The 20,051-nt window shown below is 34.3% G+C and overlaps 2 protein-coding genes across 48 annotated transcripts in view; one reads left to right on the forward strand and one right to left on the reverse strand.

Annotated features, from left to right (window-relative positions):
* LOC106788730 (longitudinals lacking protein, isoforms A/B/D/L-like) overlaps window positions 1–14,452 on the reverse strand; it is a 267,171-nt gene extending 252,719 nt beyond the window's left edge. For 43 of the 44 annotated variants that reach the window (XM_014752238.1, XM_014752254.1, XM_014752232.1 and 40 more), the window contains exons 1-5: window positions 14,310–14,452; window positions 9,864–10,062; window positions 8,225–8,610; window positions 7,520–7,766; window positions 6,310–6,487 (exon numbers count right to left, since the gene is read on the reverse strand). In XM_014752238.1, coding sequence (XP_014607724.1) covers window positions 6,310–6,487; window positions 7,520–7,766; window positions 8,225–8,610; window positions 9,864–10,037 — 985 coding nt within the window. In that variant the 5' untranslated portion in view covers window positions 10,038–10,062; window positions 14,310–14,452. Of the gene's footprint in view, window positions 1–4,662; window positions 5,264–6,309; window positions 6,488–7,519; window positions 7,767–8,224; window positions 8,611–9,863; window positions 10,063–14,309 lie in introns of those variants that run through there. The other variant, XM_014752252.1, reaches the window with a different exon arrangement.
* A 1,686-nt stretch (window positions 14,453–16,138) lies between these two features.
* Window positions 16,139–20,051, forward strand: part of LOC106788739 (broad-complex core protein isoforms 1/2/3/4/5) — a 53,147-nt gene continuing 49,234 nt past the window's right edge. For 3 of the 4 annotated variants that reach the window (XM_014752278.1, XM_014752279.1, XM_014752281.1), the window contains exon 1: window positions 16,140–17,103. In XM_014752278.1, the coding sequence (XP_014607764.1) occupies window positions 17,096–17,103 (8 nt within the window). In that variant the 5' untranslated portion in view covers window positions 16,140–17,095. Of the gene's footprint in view, window positions 17,104–20,051 lie in introns of all 4 variants that reach the window. The other variant, XM_014752280.1, reaches the window with a different exon arrangement.

Consider the following 20,051-nt stretch of genomic DNA (forward strand, 5'->3'; position numbering starts at 1 on the left):
ATTCCCAATTTCTGAATATTAATATTTTTTTTAAACGACATTATTATTATTATTATTACTATTACCAAAAAAAAACAGAATATTCCCAATTTCTGAATATTAATATTTTTTTTAAACGACTAATGTTCCAATATAAATTTAAAAAAAAAAAAGAAAAAAAAACTAATAATTATTTAAAGTATGGAATTTTTCGAAACATACTGGTACATGTAACGCAATTTTACACTTTTTGCACTCCCACGTTGTTTCGCTACGTTTTTTATGTCTGGAACAAACTTTACAGGCTCTTGATGGCCTTGATTTCGATGGCGTTGGGTCTATATGCTTTGGAAAATGTGCCCATTGTTGAGCGTGCAGTCTCACTGGTAAATCATCTTCTTTCGATAATCCTCCTCGTCCATAATATTCTATTAACGGTATATTTTTCAGTAATGATTTTGTCAATAATAATTTTTTCACTTATTTACAATACAATTCTGTATTTTTTTTTTTTTCTTTTTTTTAAGTGTAAAATTCTATCTCTTTTATTTGAAATTCCATCTATTATTTAGTTTCTCGAACAAAATGTAAGAGGAGTTTTTAAAAGTGCAATATCTAAAGCACGTAAAACGAAAACCTACTCTTCTCCTCTGTTACAACCTCCTACCACCCTCCCCCTCCTATCTCTTTAATTCAAATCCTAAATTTTCTATCCCTCCCCCCCCCCGTAAAAGATATTCTTCCAACAAATTTGATAAAATTTGTTGAAAAATTAAATCGCGAGTCCGTTACGCATAGTATTGTTATTGTTATAATTTGACCAGTGTGTTTCTCGAATGCGAATTCTCCATATTTGGTTAATTTTCGAACGATAATGTAGAGCAAAGGGTTAAAACAAAAAATGTCAGCCCTAATCAAGAAGCAGTTTGTTAAAAAATTAATTACTCCTTATCGGAGAACATTAATTTCGTATATCAATGAATAATTCTGGCTAGGGAATAATTATATTTGCAATAAAAAAAAAAATTATGTCTTCTTCTAACTAATAATAATAATAATAATATAATCCAATTACGTGAATTAAAATCATTTTCGCATATAATTGTCTTCAAGAGATATTTCACTAAAAAATATTTCGCAAAATATTTTTTAAATTTCTATTTTTAAAAAACATATTCCCGTGTATCAGATATGATAATAGCTGGGGGTTGGGGGGCTTCAGCAATGTTCATACTCATAAAACAATTGTAACGCAAATTAAATCAGATATCGTATAACGTTTTGTCATTTCTAACGTGCCATAATACGAGGAACACGACCGTCATTTAACCGCTTAAAATAAAAATAAATATTACATGATAAATATCCGAATAATTTATCAGCGTTAAAAGAAATATTATATTATTAACACGTGTTAAAACGTGTAAAAAAAATATAATAATTGAAAATATTCATGTAATTTATTAAAACAAGAAAAACAAAGGTGTGGTTTCCTCCTATAACATTGGTTACAAAAGGTTCTAGCTTTTTTCGTTATATTTTTGGCAGTCTTGTAACCTAACACATTAGTGAATTTTGTTTATAACATTCCCTGCAGTATCCCTTCTAATATTACGCATATGGCCTTTTCTTTCATTTCCAAATGATGACGAGATTTAATATCTGTGTCAATTTAACGACTGTGTAGTTTTATTTTCGCAGCAGAGAAAAACAAGTTGGTTTTGTAGTAGAAGTTTTTAAATTGCAATTCAGCGAAAACAGGAGAACATTTAAAAATAGAGTCAAACCCGCTATTTCTTTTCTCGTCGCCCCCTCCCCCCTTCTCCTACCATATCCCTCCTCTTACCCCCTTGAGAATGAACGAATTTTTCTTTATGTTATTATTCCTACATTTTATCTTGATAATTTTCGCTCATTCGCTACACAACAACACGACAAGAAACAGTAATGACGACAATGAGGACACAATAATCACCATCACTACCACAACCTACCACCCAAACCACCACCACGACGACGACGGATAATAAAACACAAATATTTTATACAATCATTCTCTCACTTGTGCGAGTCAATTATTTAATCCTTTCCGATCCCTACCATTCGTCGTCCATTCATAGATCACCCCACTTGACTTGCTACGACGAGTAGGACACGTTGTTATACAGCACACGGGATTAAAAAAACCCTTTCGATACTACCCTAATGATTATATTCACCCAACGTTACTGTATCCTAACTTTGATTATAAATAATCACCCCTCCCCCATAAATATATTTATCCTTCTAATTTACAATATTATAAATTACCTTTGCACCGAACTTAGTTCTTTTTATCTTTTTACAGTCAAACGAATTAACAACTCGAGATGATTTTCCGCATACGTGACGAACGTATACAGGTATGTATAATTACAGGTGTCATACAGATAACACCGCAAACACAATCAACACAAAATGAATTTTTTTATAAAACAAATGAATTTACAAGAGAACATTATATTATTATTTTCTTGCGTGTGTATATATATATATATATATATATATATATATATATATATATATTATTCATCCATAATTTACATTTTAAAAACTTTGTGTACGATTAATTTCTGTAATTCCTTTTCGTATGATAATTTAAGAAACATTTGCCAAAATGCATCCTCGGTTTATCCGGACAAGTATCGCAATAATATGTTGTTTCGTGTCTTCCGCCTGGTTTGCTTCGGCAAGAACAAACCTTACAATCCTTTTTAGTTCCTGTCAGAAGTGCATGTAGTTTTCCATTTAAACGAATTTCGTCATAGTAATTACCGATCGACGTCGAAGCTCGATCTCGCGGTTGTCGAAAATCTTCTTTCAACAGGACCACTAAAATATTTATAAATTGCAACTAAGTTAAGTTGGCGTAACTTTATAGTTTCTTTTGCTTCTTTTTTTTTGTTTTTTGTTTTAATAACTAACAAATTGTAATTACTTTCAAATTAATATTAATAAATTTTCGATCTTTCACTTCAGTGACTCATAACACACTATAAATTTGATATAGTTTTTGATTGAATTAGGTTGATAAAAAAACAATGGTTGTTTAATATTCGAGGATATCCCTCCCCCCTTCGTGGCCTGACAAGTTCTTTTTCGCTAACTATGAATTTTATTCTCGGTGGTATATATTTTGTATTATTAAAAATCTTATGGGATCGCATCGTCACACTGTTACTTTCAAATTTATTATATCTATTACAACTAATACCATAAAATTGTCACTATTCTCAATCACAATTTTTTCATTATTTTCCTCTATCACCAATTAATTTTTCTTCATGAATTAAATAATAGATTTAATTATTAAACAATTTACAATCAAATGTTATCTTCGTTTGAGCTAATTACACGTACAAGGTAAAATCTTATTTGTAACATAAGTATCCGTACACATCGAAAACGAATGACTGAAGAACAGTTGTTGTATCGAAAAAGGGTTCACGCAAGCTACGTTTAAAAAAAAACATATTATTTCCCATTACCACCATTAGGTTTTCTTTTCTGTTAATATCTTTGTTATACTTCACAACAGATTTGATTTCTGTTGTATTTCGTTACTCAATGTGCAAAACAAAAGATGTTGTAAAACATTTACAACGAGTTATCCTATCTCGATTTTAGATTAATTGTTTAAATTACTTGCAATGAACTGAAGAAAATTTGATATATGTTTATTGTTCGTACTTCTAATTTTAATTTTATTTAAAATCGTACATTCATAGAAATAATACGTTTCACAACTATGACAAAAAGAATTAAAAACACAACATACGAAAAGATTCACGAACTTTCAACGAAAAGGATTAATATACTCGCATTAAACCATCACAATCATTCACACACATACACACACATGGTGCATGGCACATAAATGCACAATTTCTCTCGTATATTATTTTACAGTCAATATACTACTATTATTACTATTATTCTCTCGGACGCTTTTTTAATTACAATGCTCAAATGCATTTTATACACAGCTTAGCAGTTAAATGTGAAATATTATGTATATATATATCGACAATTATGGAAACAGAAAAAGAGAGAGATAGATAAATAGAAATAGGAAAAAATAAATAAATTAGGAGAAAGAGAAATTCAAATCGATAAGCGTAATTAACAACACATTATTGAGATTACTGTAAACGGTTAAATGATAATAATCAAAAATAATTAATTCGTATTTCCGTTTATATCTTTATCTCACGCACATTTAATAACATTTAAAAAATAAAAAAGAATATCAGAAATTAGAGAAAGAGAGAACATAGAGAGTAGTACACATCGAACATGTCCACTCGCTTATTATTATTTTTTTTCTTTTTTCTTTTTTCTATTTCACTTAACAATCCCCTACAGTCTAAACATACACCATAAACCATAAAACACGCTCGCGTACTGCGTGGACAAATAGAAATAATAATAACAAAAAAATAAAAAAAATAAAAATAAGAGAAACTCTTATCCCATTGATCATATGATCCAATTTAACAATAATAATAATAATAATCATTTCCCATATTGAATAAGGATTTTAACGGAACGTATTGTATATAAATATATGCATTCAGCATTAACAGAAGTTACAAACGCACGCGCACGATGAAGTCCCCACCACATCCCATAACCCCCCTCCCAAAAAATAAATACAATAATGCAACACCTAAAATGACACAACACACAGAGAGAGATAAAACGAGGACGCACTAAGAGTGTCTAGGCTGGACCAAGCTGTTAGGCTGTTGTCTCCATCTTCTCCTGACGACGTTCAATTTTTTCAAATAAAATTGCAAGGTCGACCGATTGATACCATACATCTCTGATGCTTGGGTGGTGCTAACGCCCTGTTGCAATATCGCTTCCAATGACATTTTAACCGAATCTAAACTATATTTCCTTCCCTGTTTGTTAGCCAGAGATTTAAGTAATGCACCTACGTCAACTTCCGGTCTAGGACGTCTCGTTGTCGTTGTAGTCGTCATCGTAGTATTCGGCACTTTTTTACAATCGAGGAAATGCGACGCCCATATGGTGGCACCGGCACTACCAACACCACCACCACCACCAACGACGACACTACCATCACCATTACCAATACACTCGTCAACACCACCAACAACAACTTCGCCAACGTTACCACCATCAACCAACACGAGACCAACACCAACACCACCACCACCACCAACACCTACATTCCCTCTCGACCCTCGAGACCGCGATACCGCTCCCGCCCCCCCACCTGCAACGAGGAAACCCAAGCTAGTGTGTCGGCTAATTTTTAAACCCGCGATTGTATTGGTTTTTTATTTTTTATTTTTGAAAAATGATATTACCAAAACATAACGAAAGGAACAACACCGCGACACCAAAATCAATTCAATACTATATATAGATATGTATAATTTTTTGATAGCCCTATCGTGATGACAATTGAGGATATTGATGATGATGATTTAAACATCATCATCATCATCATTATCATTATCGTCGTCGTTACAGAAAAAGATAAAAAGAGGGTGAGAGAGAGAAAGAGATATATATATATATAGAAAGAGGAAGAATGAAAATTCCCAAAATCCTAAACATTCTGAAGATCGTCTTACGCAAACACCCTAGTTAAGAATTCTAACTGGGAACTTAGAATTCTAATCTGTGGTGAAAAATAAGCTCTCCTTCTATCCAAGAATACTTTCTTTTTCCATTTCTTTTTGGATAGAAGATTCGCTGATAATAATATATATATATAGATATATAAACATGTATATGTATATGTTTTGTTTTTTTAACAAGTGTAACCCTGTTCTATGAGAGAGAAAAAGAGAGACCCTCGTGTTTTTGCAAACACATTCTTTTTTAGCATTTCAACCGTCCACCGAATATGATATATAATTATATAAACTATACTAATATATTATAATTAATATATAATTATATTATATTATTATTTATTATTATATAAATTTATATATAATATAATAGTTAATATATAATATATATAGTTTATTTATGTAAAAATCTATACTAATTTATTCATTACAATTGTTATTAATGTTGTTGTTGTTATTATTATTGTTACTACTGTTATATATTATTACTGCTTCTTTAATGTTCTTTTTTTTCGGTGGGAGTAAAGATTAATATATTCGCATGCATTTGGCAATTTAAATTAAAAACGAGGATAGGTGGGGGATTTTGATTATCAAGGTGGACGAGAATAATATAATGAACTAAAAATATTAATGAATGAATAAATTAATAAATGAAATATTGTTTCTGATTGCTTACCAGGATGTTGGGACGTGTCATGGGAAGGTCCTGCTCTGTTCGTGTCTTGTTCAATTTCATTTAAATCATTCATGTCATCGTCTAGCGTCAAGTCTTCGACACTTTCTTCCTGGTCCTCCATATACTCGGACTTTGGCTCAATGAGATTATCGCTCGGTTCAGGATTTTCGAGAGGCATCTAAAGATTAATTACAATTCGATGTTAATTCATATTATGTTCATAGAGATATTAACATTTATTACAAACTAGGATTAAAAAAGAAACGTTATAGAAATTTATGAGAATCGTGTTTCGTACCGTTTCCCGTCTACGAGAGCATTTAATTAAGGCTAACAGGCAGAAGGATATAGTACGAAGTTTAATTTGCCAACGCGCGAAAGAAAATGAATATTAATGTAATTCAAGTTCCATTATAAACGTTGGCGAGAAAACAAAACAAAAAATATAAACGATGTACAATAATATGCATATTGAATATGCACAGAATAGGAATCAATATTGTTTCTAGATGTTTTTTTTCTAATCGAATTCCTTATGTTTATTCAACAGAGTCCCTTGAAAAAAGAAAAAAAAACCACGAACGACCGGAGACTAAAATTTTTTCAGTAATTTTTTGCGTTACACGTTTTTTTAAGTAAAACACAGTTTGCATCGATGGTGTAAGAAGAAATGGCACGTGCTGCTACGACGTAATAAACTTTCAGTTCCTCGAGTCGCTGCTTTTTGCATTTTGTAAATTATTGCTATTGAAAATTATTCAAGAAATGAAATAAATATTTAAAGTATGTTATATGTGTGTATATAAGTGTGTGTACAAATTTTTCAATAATTTGGAAAGCATCATCATTAGTTCATAAACCTATAGAGAGTTTGTTTATTGAATCGCAAGATAATGTGAATACTGATCCATGAATTTTATAAAATAAACGTCGTGAAAAATGAAAATGTATTTTACTCGATAATTTTAAACTGCATTACAGAAAGAAAAAAAAGAAGTTTAATTTGTAATTAGCATTGTTTTTTGATCATTTAAAAATACCTTTGCTACCAACATAAAAACTTAATAAGTTTCAAATTTACATTATAGGAATGCACATTAGACCCCCGCTACTACTAATAGGGGGAACATTTTTGGTTCTTTATTCTGTACTTAATTCAGGAATGAAGATTAAAAAAAAAGGAATAACATTGCAAATTTGAAGTTCTAACCTGTAACATCTCGTCGGCAGGTTTCGTCAACTGTGTCATTAAAGCTGACCTGCCGAGAGAGTCCGTTGGATCCGCATTCGTTTTTTCGTCCGCGACAGGTGCTATCGCAAGTGCCGGCACGCCCATTTGTTGAGGTATATCACTTGAATTCGATGCTTCGTGATTTTCTATAGAAGTATCTTCACCGGCACTTCTTCTTCTAAGTTTTCTTCTTTTCTTTGATGTTGGGCTGAGCGAACCTTCCCTGCTTTTGTGATTAAATATATTTATGTTAAAACAAATTGCTTTGCTACACGCAATTTCACGTTATTTTTTGTTGTTATTATTATTATTAATATAATTATTTAAGACCATATTTTCTAAGAAATTATTAACACCAAACATACCATATGCGAATTTTATTTTTAAAATGAAAACCTATACATTCATGGTTTTAACTCTGTATTTTTTTTTAATCTCGACTAACTTACTTATAATATTGATTATTAAACAATGCAATTGCATTTAATCGTCAAAAGATATAATTTAAATTTAAAATCCGCCATAAATAATACCTTAAAGATAATTTAGGTATTAAAAGAAATAATAAACAGAAGTTGTTTTTAGATCACCTGATTATATAGTATTAATGCTTAGTAGGTTTGGTGTTTAATAAAAACTGATTGAAAATAAATAAATAATATAAGGTAAGATTGTGTTTCTTACCTCGAAGAATGTTCCTTGGGAATTTGAGGACTATGCGAATCTTCTGGCAAATCTCCTATCGAACTTGCCTGTCTAGGAACTCTGTTCCTTTCAATGGTGAGACCGGCAGACGCGTAGGAAATATTTAGAGGTGATGACCTTGGTTGTGGAGCAACTTTAGATACCCTCGAAAGTGATTTATTATTACCATTACTACCAACCGTTTTACTTTCCGAAAGGCCTTTAATTTGTAATGATTCGGCAGCCTTAAGGAGTGCCGTTAGTTGGTCTTGGGAGATATTAACTTCTCCCCTGTACATATAATCAATCATTGCCTTCAATTCTTTAAATTTTACATCTTTGAGTATAAATACAGGGTGCATATCGTAATGCTCGCTAAGAAGGCCCTGAAATCATATCAATTTATTCCTCATTATCATAGTTACAATTTATACAACACTCAATATAAGATAAACGTGTGTATGCGTTAACTCATTATGACCTAACCATTACATAACATAAGTGAAACTTATACAAATTGAACTTAAATGCTTCCAAATTATATTACAAAATTAATAACCATTTTCTGAGACCTTTTAAATTCAATTTCGAAACTATAATCTAAGTTAATGAAAAAACATAAATTAAAAAAAAATCCTACGTAGTCTCGTTTATGAGAACAAATTAAGCTTAATAAAAAAAAAAATAAAAAAAAAAAAAAAGGAAAAAGAAAAAGTAAAATGTGTATATAAAATAAAAAATTAATCTAAATGAAACCAGTCCAATAAGAAATAATGCTGTAATATCAAATTGATTAATAAGTAATACTACCCAGTACTCGATTTAAATCGACTTGAATTTCAATCAATATGAAACACACACACACATATCTTGCTACCTCTTAAAACCTCTTCGTCACCCCCCTCCCCAACCGTCGGTAGTGGAGTTCAGGGTAAAATCCCAGGGAAGTGCCCTGGAAAGCAGCCATTTTGCTTTCTCTGTATTGATCAAGAGTATGGGGGTAGGGGTTAGAGAGGGGGTTCATGTCTGGCTCTTGCTACTCATTCTCTCTCTCTCTCTCCCACCCAGAAAGAGAGAGACGGAGAGAATGAACAAGTACAGCAGAGGGCGGCCATGTTGTTTTAACACAACTCCCTTTCCCCTATGAGCCACCAGACAAACCCCTTCCATTCTCTTCTCCCTCTCTCACCTATGTATTTGGTATTGATCTGACTCTGCATTGAGTGAAAGAGAGAGAGAGAGAGAGAGGGAGAGAGAGAGAGAGAGAGAGAGAGAGAGAGAGAAAAGAGTGGTAATAGATAAAATATTAAGAAATATATTTCAACTAAAATATTAAATCAACATTTTGAATTAATTAGCGAGACATTAAATCAGAAAATAAGATAGCGAATAATTTGGATTTATCTGCAATAACTTAATTCGGTAATTAAGATGAACAATGCTATCTTATTAAATGAGATAAAAAAAATACGAATTAAGTATATTACCAAAATAATTCACGCAATCGCAAGATACATGTGTGTACGGTTTTTTATTACGTTGGCGTTAGAAAAATCTTGTTGTTTATGAGAAAATTATTGGATTATGTAAAAGGATGGAAAAGAATGAGATTGTAAAAATGTATATGAATAAAACTTACCTCAAAATATGGACTGCACGCGGAGAGGACTACCCTGTGGGCCTTTAGGTATTTCCCCTCCGCTGCCAACGTGCAATCGACCAGCGTGCCACTCTCTAAAAGCGTGTCGAAATTTTGAATCAATGTGCTTTGATGATTGTTCCATTTAAGGCAAAACTGCTGGTCATCATCCATCTTCTCTGGTATCGTTTCCTCGTTTCTGTGAAATTAAATTGAAAGCACACCCATGAACGAACAAGTCTATTGATTTATCGTAAAAAATATTTTATAATGATGTTCATACTAATGATAATGATATGATAGTAATAAATATATATAAATATATATAAATATATAAATGTGTTAATAATTTACTCGTTAATTAAACTGATGATGGAAGACGACAGTAATAATTATTCACGAACACGCCCGATACTATCTATACTTTCCACGTTTAATAATTAAATCGTACATCGAGCCGACACACGACAACGCACTACGGCAGCACGTTTTTTCTATTTGTCTGTATATCTCTATCTTTCAATTCCTTTCTTATTAGCGTGTTGCTTTTTCTTGTATTGTCTCCCTCGCCGTTTCCGGTTGGAACACTAAAGAGAATCAGATAGACAAATAGAGAGACAGAGAAGAATAGGCGCGCAGCGGAGTAATCGAAAGCTCCGGAACGAAGCACTGAAGCTTCCAAAATGGCCGGTATGATGCAAGCGCGCGTCGCTCTTCCGAACGGTCTATCTCTCCTGGGCCTTTTTCTTTGTGCGTGTCCCTCTGGGTAACGGTATAACCGTGCAACTTGGTGGGTAGTGGGGATGATACAGGAGAGGACGCACAAGCACCGCGCATGCGCACTTAAGAAAGTCGACTTCTGCGCACGACTTTTGCGCTGACTTGAGGACCCCTGGGACCCAGGGGCGTTTACTTTATTCTTTAGGCCCCACAAAAAAAAGAATTTTTTTCATCTTAGAAAAATGTTAACGACCTCAATAAAAGAACGAGCGAAGAAAAGAGAGGATTTGTTAGAATGTGTTCGTATTATATGTGTATGGATAAATAAAGTTGATATATGCATTCTATCAAGAAAATGAAAAAATGAAGTTGTAATCTAACCTTAATATTTTATAGGTTATCCGAAGAATCTTTCGATATAATCAGCAAATTCGCAAACGACGAACTAACACAGATTGATAATAGACGTGGAGTTGCCATGGCGCCACGGGGCTTGAGTTTAATGAAAAGTATAGTGAAGATAAAGAGAGACAGACAGAGATAGAAAGAAAGAGATAGAGAGGGACTATTTGAAGTAGAGAATAAAAAACATGGTAGAAGAAAGAAGAGAAAGATAGAAAGACGGAGAAAAAGGAGAGGGAGAAGAAAAACAGGCGCAAGTGTGTTGAATCGTGGCGCAACGAAACGAGACGAAACGAAACGAAACGAGACGAGACGAGACAAGACGAGAGAACAAGCTGATTTACGTCACCGGGATTTACATCAGAGAGACGCGCAATAAAGCGGCAAATCGATCCTGCCCTCACTTCTCACATGCGCAGAGAGACGAGAAACACGGGTAATCCGTACGAGATGAGGGGGGTGGTCTATGGACGTAGAACTGGGAGGTAAAGGAGGTGGTAATGGTAGTGGGGATAAAAGAAAGTAGAGGTGGAAAAAAGACAGACGATAAATACGTTAATAAAATCATACAAACGAAATATACGAACCCAAAAGAAAGATGTTACACCCCACGCAACGACACTTCTTCACAATTACGACGACGAGAGACAAGAAGGTGAAAAAGAGAGGAGTGTTTAAGACCGACGACTACGATGGACAGTCTGATTACGTAATCTATTTATATTGTTATCTACTACCAGAGTTGCGTTACGTCATGACGGCGCCCCAACGGTGCAATGTGCGTTAAAGGAAAACAACGAATTGTTGACAATTAATTTACCTTCGCTAGACTATTTCACAGAATTACTCATTCCCGATCAACACGTATAAAAATACATACATATATACATTACACTTTACGTGACGTTAATGCACACTTAATAATAGAATTGAAAATAGTAAAGGATAGGCAAGATAAAAAATATAAGTTAGTAGAAGAAAAGAAAAACAAGGAACACATATTCATACGTATAAGTATGTGTGTATGTATAAAAGTGAAAAAAATGGGGAGAATAAGAATAAGAATGAGAAAGAATGAGGAGTGAGAGAGAAGACGATACGAGACGTGGATGGCAATATGGCCGACGGCGAACTAGCGCCCGGACAAAATGGCGATGGGCAAAAAGCTCGTAATAAAAGCGCAAATCGTTTACGTGTACTTTCAAATGTGATACTTCTTCCCCTTCTACCAATCTCTTCATCACTAAGGAAAGAACATTTAATGTTTATCGAAACGTATTTACACGTAACACGATTTCTCTTTTAGCTATAACCTTTATAATAGTTTGGTTGGTAATAATAGTAGTGTGGTTAAGTGAACGACGAAGGTGAAGGGGAAACGCCCGCGCCATGTCAGCCGGCCTTTTGTGGATTTTCCGTAATTTTCATCTAAACGCGAATATTATTAACATAAATATACTATTTATATAAATGTATGTGTATGTATGTACGATAAACGTGCTCGATATATATGTGTATATGTATTTATGTATATTCGATTCGATTAGATTAATCACCACCAAGTCTCGTAGAGAGTTGTTATTAGATAGATGTTTTATAGTTTTGTTTGTATTGATTACCACTCACCTAATATAGGGTGTGTATAAAAAATGAATCTAATATCACAGCAATCGGGGGGGTATCGGTGAAAAGTGGAGAGAGAGAAAAAAAAACTACTCCTTTCACGGACGTCCGAGAATCGGCGTGCGTCTCCAGCGCTGCCCTTTTCAACAATGGCGCGGCACACGGTTGCTCGGTCACTTTCGCGACGACCGTCAGAGAGCGCAAGTCTCATATTTTCCGTCTCTCGCTTGTTCGCTCTATCTCTTATACTTTTACTCACTCACTCACTCACTCTATGTCTCTCTCTCTCTTTTTAACTAGAAATTTAATGGTGGGAGGCGTACGAACGAACGGTCTCTACGAGGGGATATGTGAAAGAGACGAGGGAAGAAGGAAACCTTCTAGAGCATGCGCTTTAACTTCTCCCAAGGAAAAAAAAGAAACAAACCTAGAGAAATGAAAAAGAAAAAGTTACTATGAGATCGACGCGAGCTTTGTGGTCCCTTTTTTGTTTTTTTCCCTATGAACGCTACGATCTCTTACAAGTTCATTTTCAAATAACTATACATGTAATTATATATACAATTGTTTTTCTTTTAATTATATGAAAGTAATACGTTTGATCTAGACATCAACCGTCAATAACATTTGACCTATTCTTATAACTGAAAAATATATTTTGAATTAAATTAAATTATTGTTAATTCTATAAAAACTGACCAACATGTGTTTATATCAGCATCCTTTATCATTTTTCTTTTTGGATATGTTTATCTAAGCAGCACGATCATTTGAAAGGATAACGTTCGTTATTTTAAAATACTGTATACCTTTGTATATAACGTGTATAGACGCTACGTATTACTTTGATTATATTGTAACTTATGTACAATACTTAAAATCGATAAGAAAAGTTATTTGGTTATTTTCCTTGCTTTAAATGGGAAATAGAATACAAGTTAGTGATGTTAAATAGTCGATTCGAATGTTGTCATCGTAAACGAGTTAGAAAGATAACAAATGAAATAGCCAAAACATGTAACGGTCGTTAGCTATGTATCTCAAGGATAGAAAGTGAGAGAGATAGAAAGAAATATATATATATGTATATACATATGCATATATCATACCGGTAAAATTGTAATGGCTAATAAAAAATGAATAACATATGAACATCTATAAAGATAATCGTGTCCGGCCCTGAATCGGGTCCTGGGACACACGTACGTAATGGCCGACAGTGTAGAATGGTTCACGACAAAATGGCGAAAACTCCGTAAAACGTGCCGGAAAATCGGATCCTTCCTAATCTTAATTTAATGACACGAATGCATAATTGTTATTAGCTATTTCAAACGTTCTTCGAAACGATCTTTTTATTTTCTCAGATAATTTCTCAATGAAAACATATTTAAGGGAATATAATTGAATGAAATCTGATGGAAAACGTTAGTAGAAAAAGTCGATGAAAATATTTGAACGAGATCGAAATCGTCATGGCGGAGCAAAGATCCCATTTTCACCATAAAAACAAACTTTAATGTATATTTTGAAAATAACCTTAAAACTGACCTCTTCCTTTCTTTTTCTGTTATATTTTTCTATTTTCTATTTTCTCCCTTTTTAAAACTATATAATTTTAGGGTGATAATGATAAATATAATAATATTCAATAGTGTATATTAGTTTGAATAAAAGTAGATGCGATTAATATGGACTCACCTATATTGGCACAATCTAAATATCACAGGAGGAAAAACTTGGAAAAACTACGCGTCCCCGGTCCTCTGCATTCAACTATCCGAGCGTCGTGGGTTCTTTTAACACAATGGCCGTGGTACTGCGCGGTAACGATCGACAAGGCTCTGCGCGCGGGCGGCCGGGACGCACGGAAACGGCGAGTCCCTTACGGGGAGACGCGGCGCAGAGAATTGAAATTAGTCTTCTGCGCAACGAAAATGCGAATAGTAGGGCAAAGAGAATGTCCAACTGCTCCAGGATCGTACACTCCTATTTTATTACCTACACTTTTCCTTTCTCAACGTAAATCTTAAAGTCGTCCTTAAATATATATTTTTATATTATTTACGAAACAATTACTCATTTTTGTTTTTTAACACAAAATTTTACAAAAAATCTAATCAAATTTAATCGATCATATATACAATTGTTTGAACTGTGTTGAATAGAAGAGACGTATATTTGTACAAATTTTATCTATAGAATTTATTACATTGTATTAAATGGAATTAGATAGGGAAAGATATTGTATGGATATTTTTAATTTTATTTCATGAAAAGTATCTAAGAAAGTTAAAAAAAAAAAAATATAATATTTTCATCAATAACAAATTTTCTTTATCATCTTTAATGTATACATAAGTATATTCATAAACTTTCTTAGCGACACTGGAGAAAATCTCTATCTCAACATACGAAATATGATTAAATCCAAAATTGTAAGAAAAATTCAAATCCCGGAAATTGAATTCAAGCCCCAATCGGTAAAGGCGCGAGTTTGAATAATTACCGATCGATAAGTTCCTAGAACGATGATACGAAATTCAAAATTGGATAAAGTAAAAACGTTCGATGAGAATCATAATAAATGGAAACTAAGAAACAATAATACCAAAAAAAAAGAAAGAAAATCTAAAATCAAATAATATATAAACAAAGAAAAGAGAAAAATGAAAAAGGGAAAATAAAGAAAGGTTAGTTTCCAGTGAAGTGGCGCGACGGTAGGTTACTAGATACGTTCCTGGTACAGGGAGTTAGAAGCGATATAAAGGCGGAAGGGATGTATCTCGGTAGGTAACGGTGGTACTGTTGGTGGGGGAGGGGGTGGTAGAAGCCTGGTTTCCGTTCAGGGGCGCGTATCGTAGCCGGCGAAAGGCGGCGCGGGAGAAGTGGAAAATTGACTGAGTGGGAAGAGAAAAATAGAAAGAGAGAAAGAGATAGAAATAAGGGGAAAGAGAAAGACAAAGATAGAAAGAAAAAGAGAGAAAAACTACGCGACGAAGACGACGACGACGACGACGCAAAGAAAACGCCGACGACGAAGACGAAGATGAAGACGACGACGACGACAACGAGAGAAGGAAAGAATCGTAGTCCAAAAGAAAATCGCTTAATCGGTTTGCGCCACCGTCCGCAACGAAACGACGTCCACCGTTGCCACCACCACCACCACCACCACCACCACCACCACCACCACCACCACCACCACCACCACCACCACCACACACCATCACCGCTGCCGTCGCCATCGCGGTGCCCCCTGGTGTGTATATGTGCGTGTTTCTCTCTCTATCTCTCTCGCTCTTATAGAATTCATCTATATATCTCTTTCCTTCTATCTTTCTAACTTTTCTCCATCTATATATATGTATACAGGTATGAAACGTGTGTATACATACGTATATATACATACGTATATATACATACGTATATATACACGTATATATATCTCTCCTTCTCCAAAGCTTTTTCTCCCTCTCTTTCGTTCGCTCTGAGGCAAGCGCGCTCGCTCAGTCTTTCTCTCTCTCCCTCCCTCTCAGTATCGTTTTCTCCCTCGCACTTAGCATTGAGTTGGTCTCTCTGTCTCTCGCTCTCGGTAACGCCGAGGATTCGCCGGAACAGTTCGCGGGACGACGTTTTCACGGGCAAACTGCGAGTGACAGCTGCCAGTCGTTGTCGGCGCGCGCTCTGCGTATATTTTTCCTCTAACTAAGTGTGTCTTATTCGAGGATATCTTTCTGCAGGTATATAACCGAGTAAATATTTATTATTGCATTTACTTGCACTACGTATTCTTACGTTTCATCGTCGTCGTTTTCATCGTCGTCGACGTCGTCGTCGTCGTCCTCCTTGTCCTCGCCGTCGTCGTCGTCGTCGTCGTCGTCGTCGTCGTTATCGTAGTCGTCGTAGTCGTCGTAGTCGTCGTCGTTGTTGTTGTTATTGTAGGCGACGTTTATCGGTGTGTCAAGTGTGATATTATGGAGTGTGAACAAATAATTATTTAAAGGATAAAAGGATATAGAAATATTAAAAGAGAAAGAACAAAAAGATAATTATTTTATTTAAACTGAATTATTTTACAACATAGTTTTGTCATCTTTATCGTCGTCGTGGTTGTTGTTGTTAATCGTTAAAATACAATCTCAGTTAAGTAAAGGAGAAGTATCGTGAAGCTGGAGTCTCCTATTGGTCGAGACGAAGTAGAAGAAGAAGAAGAAGAAGAAGAAGAAGACGACGACGACGAAGAGAAGGAGAAGAAGAAGAAGAAGAAGCAAAGGAGAAGGCACGGTCGAAGGCAAAACGGACGATCCAAAAGGCATTCCTTAGCAAGCTACTAAGAACACTATTACGAGGTGTAAAAGTTCGTGTGTGCCGGCAATATTATTTTTATTCATATTATTCATATTCTTACGGACTCGACGATATATTTCAACTACGATCAAATTGTGCTTCCAACGGTGCTGTTAGCTTCGTTTTTGGGTCAGGTCATGGTAAGGTAAGAGCACATTTTATTTATCGTTTATTTTATTCGCGTTTCGCTATACGAAATAAATCGACACATATTATATACACGTATACGTATTCGTATATTATCTGCATATAAATATTTGATTAAGTTTCGATGAAAAAAACAAAACAAAAAGAATAAACAATCTATAAAAATGCGCGTTTGATGATTAATATTTCGATTTTCGAATTGGCGGCCTTTTCGCGCCCTCGGACGCGCGGACCTGATTTGTTTTGATTCGTGCAATATCTGCGAACCAGCACACAGCTCGTTCAATCCTATCTCGTTCGAAGCTTTCTTTTCCTCAGCTTTCTGATCGATGTCTATTTCTCTCTTTCCCTTTTTTCTTTTTTTTTTTTTATTTATTTCTTTCATTTTATTTCACTTCTGTCCTTTACGTTACTTTTTTCTTTTTTTATGCGCTCGTACATCGTCGTCGTAAAAAAAAAAGTATCTTTTTGTTGTTCAATGCTATCGATCTTTTTTTCGAAAGCATGCTTCGTACATTTTCTTTTACATTGTTTTGAATCAACGACGCACAGCTGTGCGTTTCGTTCGATACACGCATATATACCAACATGTATATACACGCGTGTATTTATGTATGTATGCGTGTATACCAGATTACACTGTGAAACGGTCAATGTAAGCGTGCGTGGGAGTACGTGACAATAATCTACGACGCGTTAAACGACCTGTCATTCTGTCTCTGACGAATTAAAAAGCTCTCTCTCTTTTTATCTCTTTCTCCTTTGTTTTCTTTCTTCCTATCTCTCTTTTTCTCTCTCTTTCTCTATCTCTCTCTTATTACTTTTCTTCTCGCGTGACAATTTGCCTTTGCCACGTTCCGCGTTTGAAATGCCGTCGATTACGGTAGGTCACGTGCTCCCGATAACCAACCAATAATCGACGAATTATTCTCGCGCCTAAAACATCCTCATGACTAACGTAGTACTCCCCTTTAAATTTATAACCACGTTACGAATATTTCTCATGTCTCTTTATAAACTTTCAATTAAATTTATTTTTTATTTTTTGGTTTTGATTTTGTATATTTGATTAACTTTGTCATTAAATTAATATTTTTGTACTTTACACATTAGGTTAAAATATTTTTCTTTAATTCCTAGTAACTTTTATATTATCCATAAGAATTATCTTTTTATTATTATTATATATTTTGAATTAATATCGGTGGTAAATAAATTGTGAAAGTTTTCCTCGAAAGATTTTGCTTCGATTATTTCATTCTTTCTCTTTTTCTATTGTATGTTTACTGCATCTATTCTACATGTGTATGTATGTATATCGTATACATACAGACCATATATGCATCTATATATAATTCGGTATATATCGCGTGTCGATTTGTTGCTGTGCGTGACGGTGGCAACAGCCGCTTAGTTTCATTTATTCCGCGAATGAACGCGCGAACTTGACGACGAGATCAGACCGTGTGTGTCTGGTTACATATTAAAAAAGAAAAAGAAATAAAAAATACGTTATTCAGAAGAAAGAAAAAGAGAGAAATATTAAAACCGTAAGGAACATTCGTGACCTAGGGGAAGTGATTCACGTGACGTCAACTTGTATGTTATACTGTTCACGATACACATACATACACACGTGTAAATTTCATTGGTTGTTCGTTCTATCTCTTTTCGAACAAAAATATACAAAAATTTTGGAATATCGAGTAAACGTGCCATCTTGCACAAATCGTAACAATACAATTTGAATTGTTTTTCGATACTTTTTCTATCTCTGTAAATGCTTGGAAAAAAATAAAAAAAAATAAAAAGAGAAAGAGAAAAATCTATAGGTTGTATCGTGAAACATAACCTAACGCAACCCTAACGATATATATGTAAATCGTATTGGTTGTTTTCTCTCTCGGTCTTCCTTTCCGTCTATCTTTCTGGAATGAAAAACAGAAGTGGATAAAAATCTATAGTATTTCGGTGCCATCTTGTATTTTCAAGTACAATTAGATTTGTTCTTTGATAGTTCCCACCCCTTCGAATTCTTTAAAAACAATATATATTAAGACAAACATACAGTTACAAATAACATTGTTAAATATAACCCAAATTAAATCATATCAAAATATAAATCTAATTGGCCGGGTTTGTCTTTACATCTTTCCGAAAAACAAAAATGGCAGAAAATAGAGTACAGCGCGGCCATGTTGGAAAAATTCTTTTTAACTACAATTGGAGTAGGGTTAATATTCTCTTAGAATAATATTTTCCCCAATTACTTTTAAAACAAAATAATAAAAAAGAAAAAAATAGAGAAAGACAGAAAGAAGAAAATCCTGGGTTAAAAATAAATAAAATTCGTGAAAATGAGAGAAGAAAAAAAAAACAAGGAAACCTAGGAACGATATATTCTACAGGTTTATCATGGAACATACTCGATTGCGAGTACGACTAAGCGACACTAAAAATCGAGGGTCAATTCCCGCTGCGTCGCTTCTCCACGGGTACATACACACAAGAAAACACACCAAGGCAATAACACACGTGCACAAAAACACATGTATGCACGATGCATATATACTTGCATCCGAGGATTTTCTCTGGCATCGCAAACCCACCGAACGTTCACCAACATGCTCGCGCGGCCTACCTACCTACCTACATACATATATACTAACACACACAAATATATAAATGCATACAGATACACATGCATCGTGGATGCATACGCACAATACATATGAACAGAAGAAATATACACAGGTAGATGGAGAGGGAGAGAGAGAGAGAAAAGAGAAAAAAGAAAAAAGAGAAAAAGAGAAAGAAAGAGAGACGGAGAGTTGTACACCGGCGTAGCCGGTGATAAAGAGAAATGCTGCCTAGAAAGCAGGTCTTGACCGAATCTAGGCCACCCTGATGGCGCGTACACATTCTCCACAATTTTACTGTTCCTTC

Source organism: Polistes canadensis, unplaced genomic scaffold, assembly GCF_001313835.1.
Source record: "Polistes canadensis isolate GaletaPanama2010 unplaced genomic scaffold, ASM131383v1 scaffold_152, whole genome shotgun sequence".
NCBI lineage: Eukaryota > Metazoa > Arthropoda > Insecta > Hymenoptera > Vespidae > Polistes > Polistes canadensis.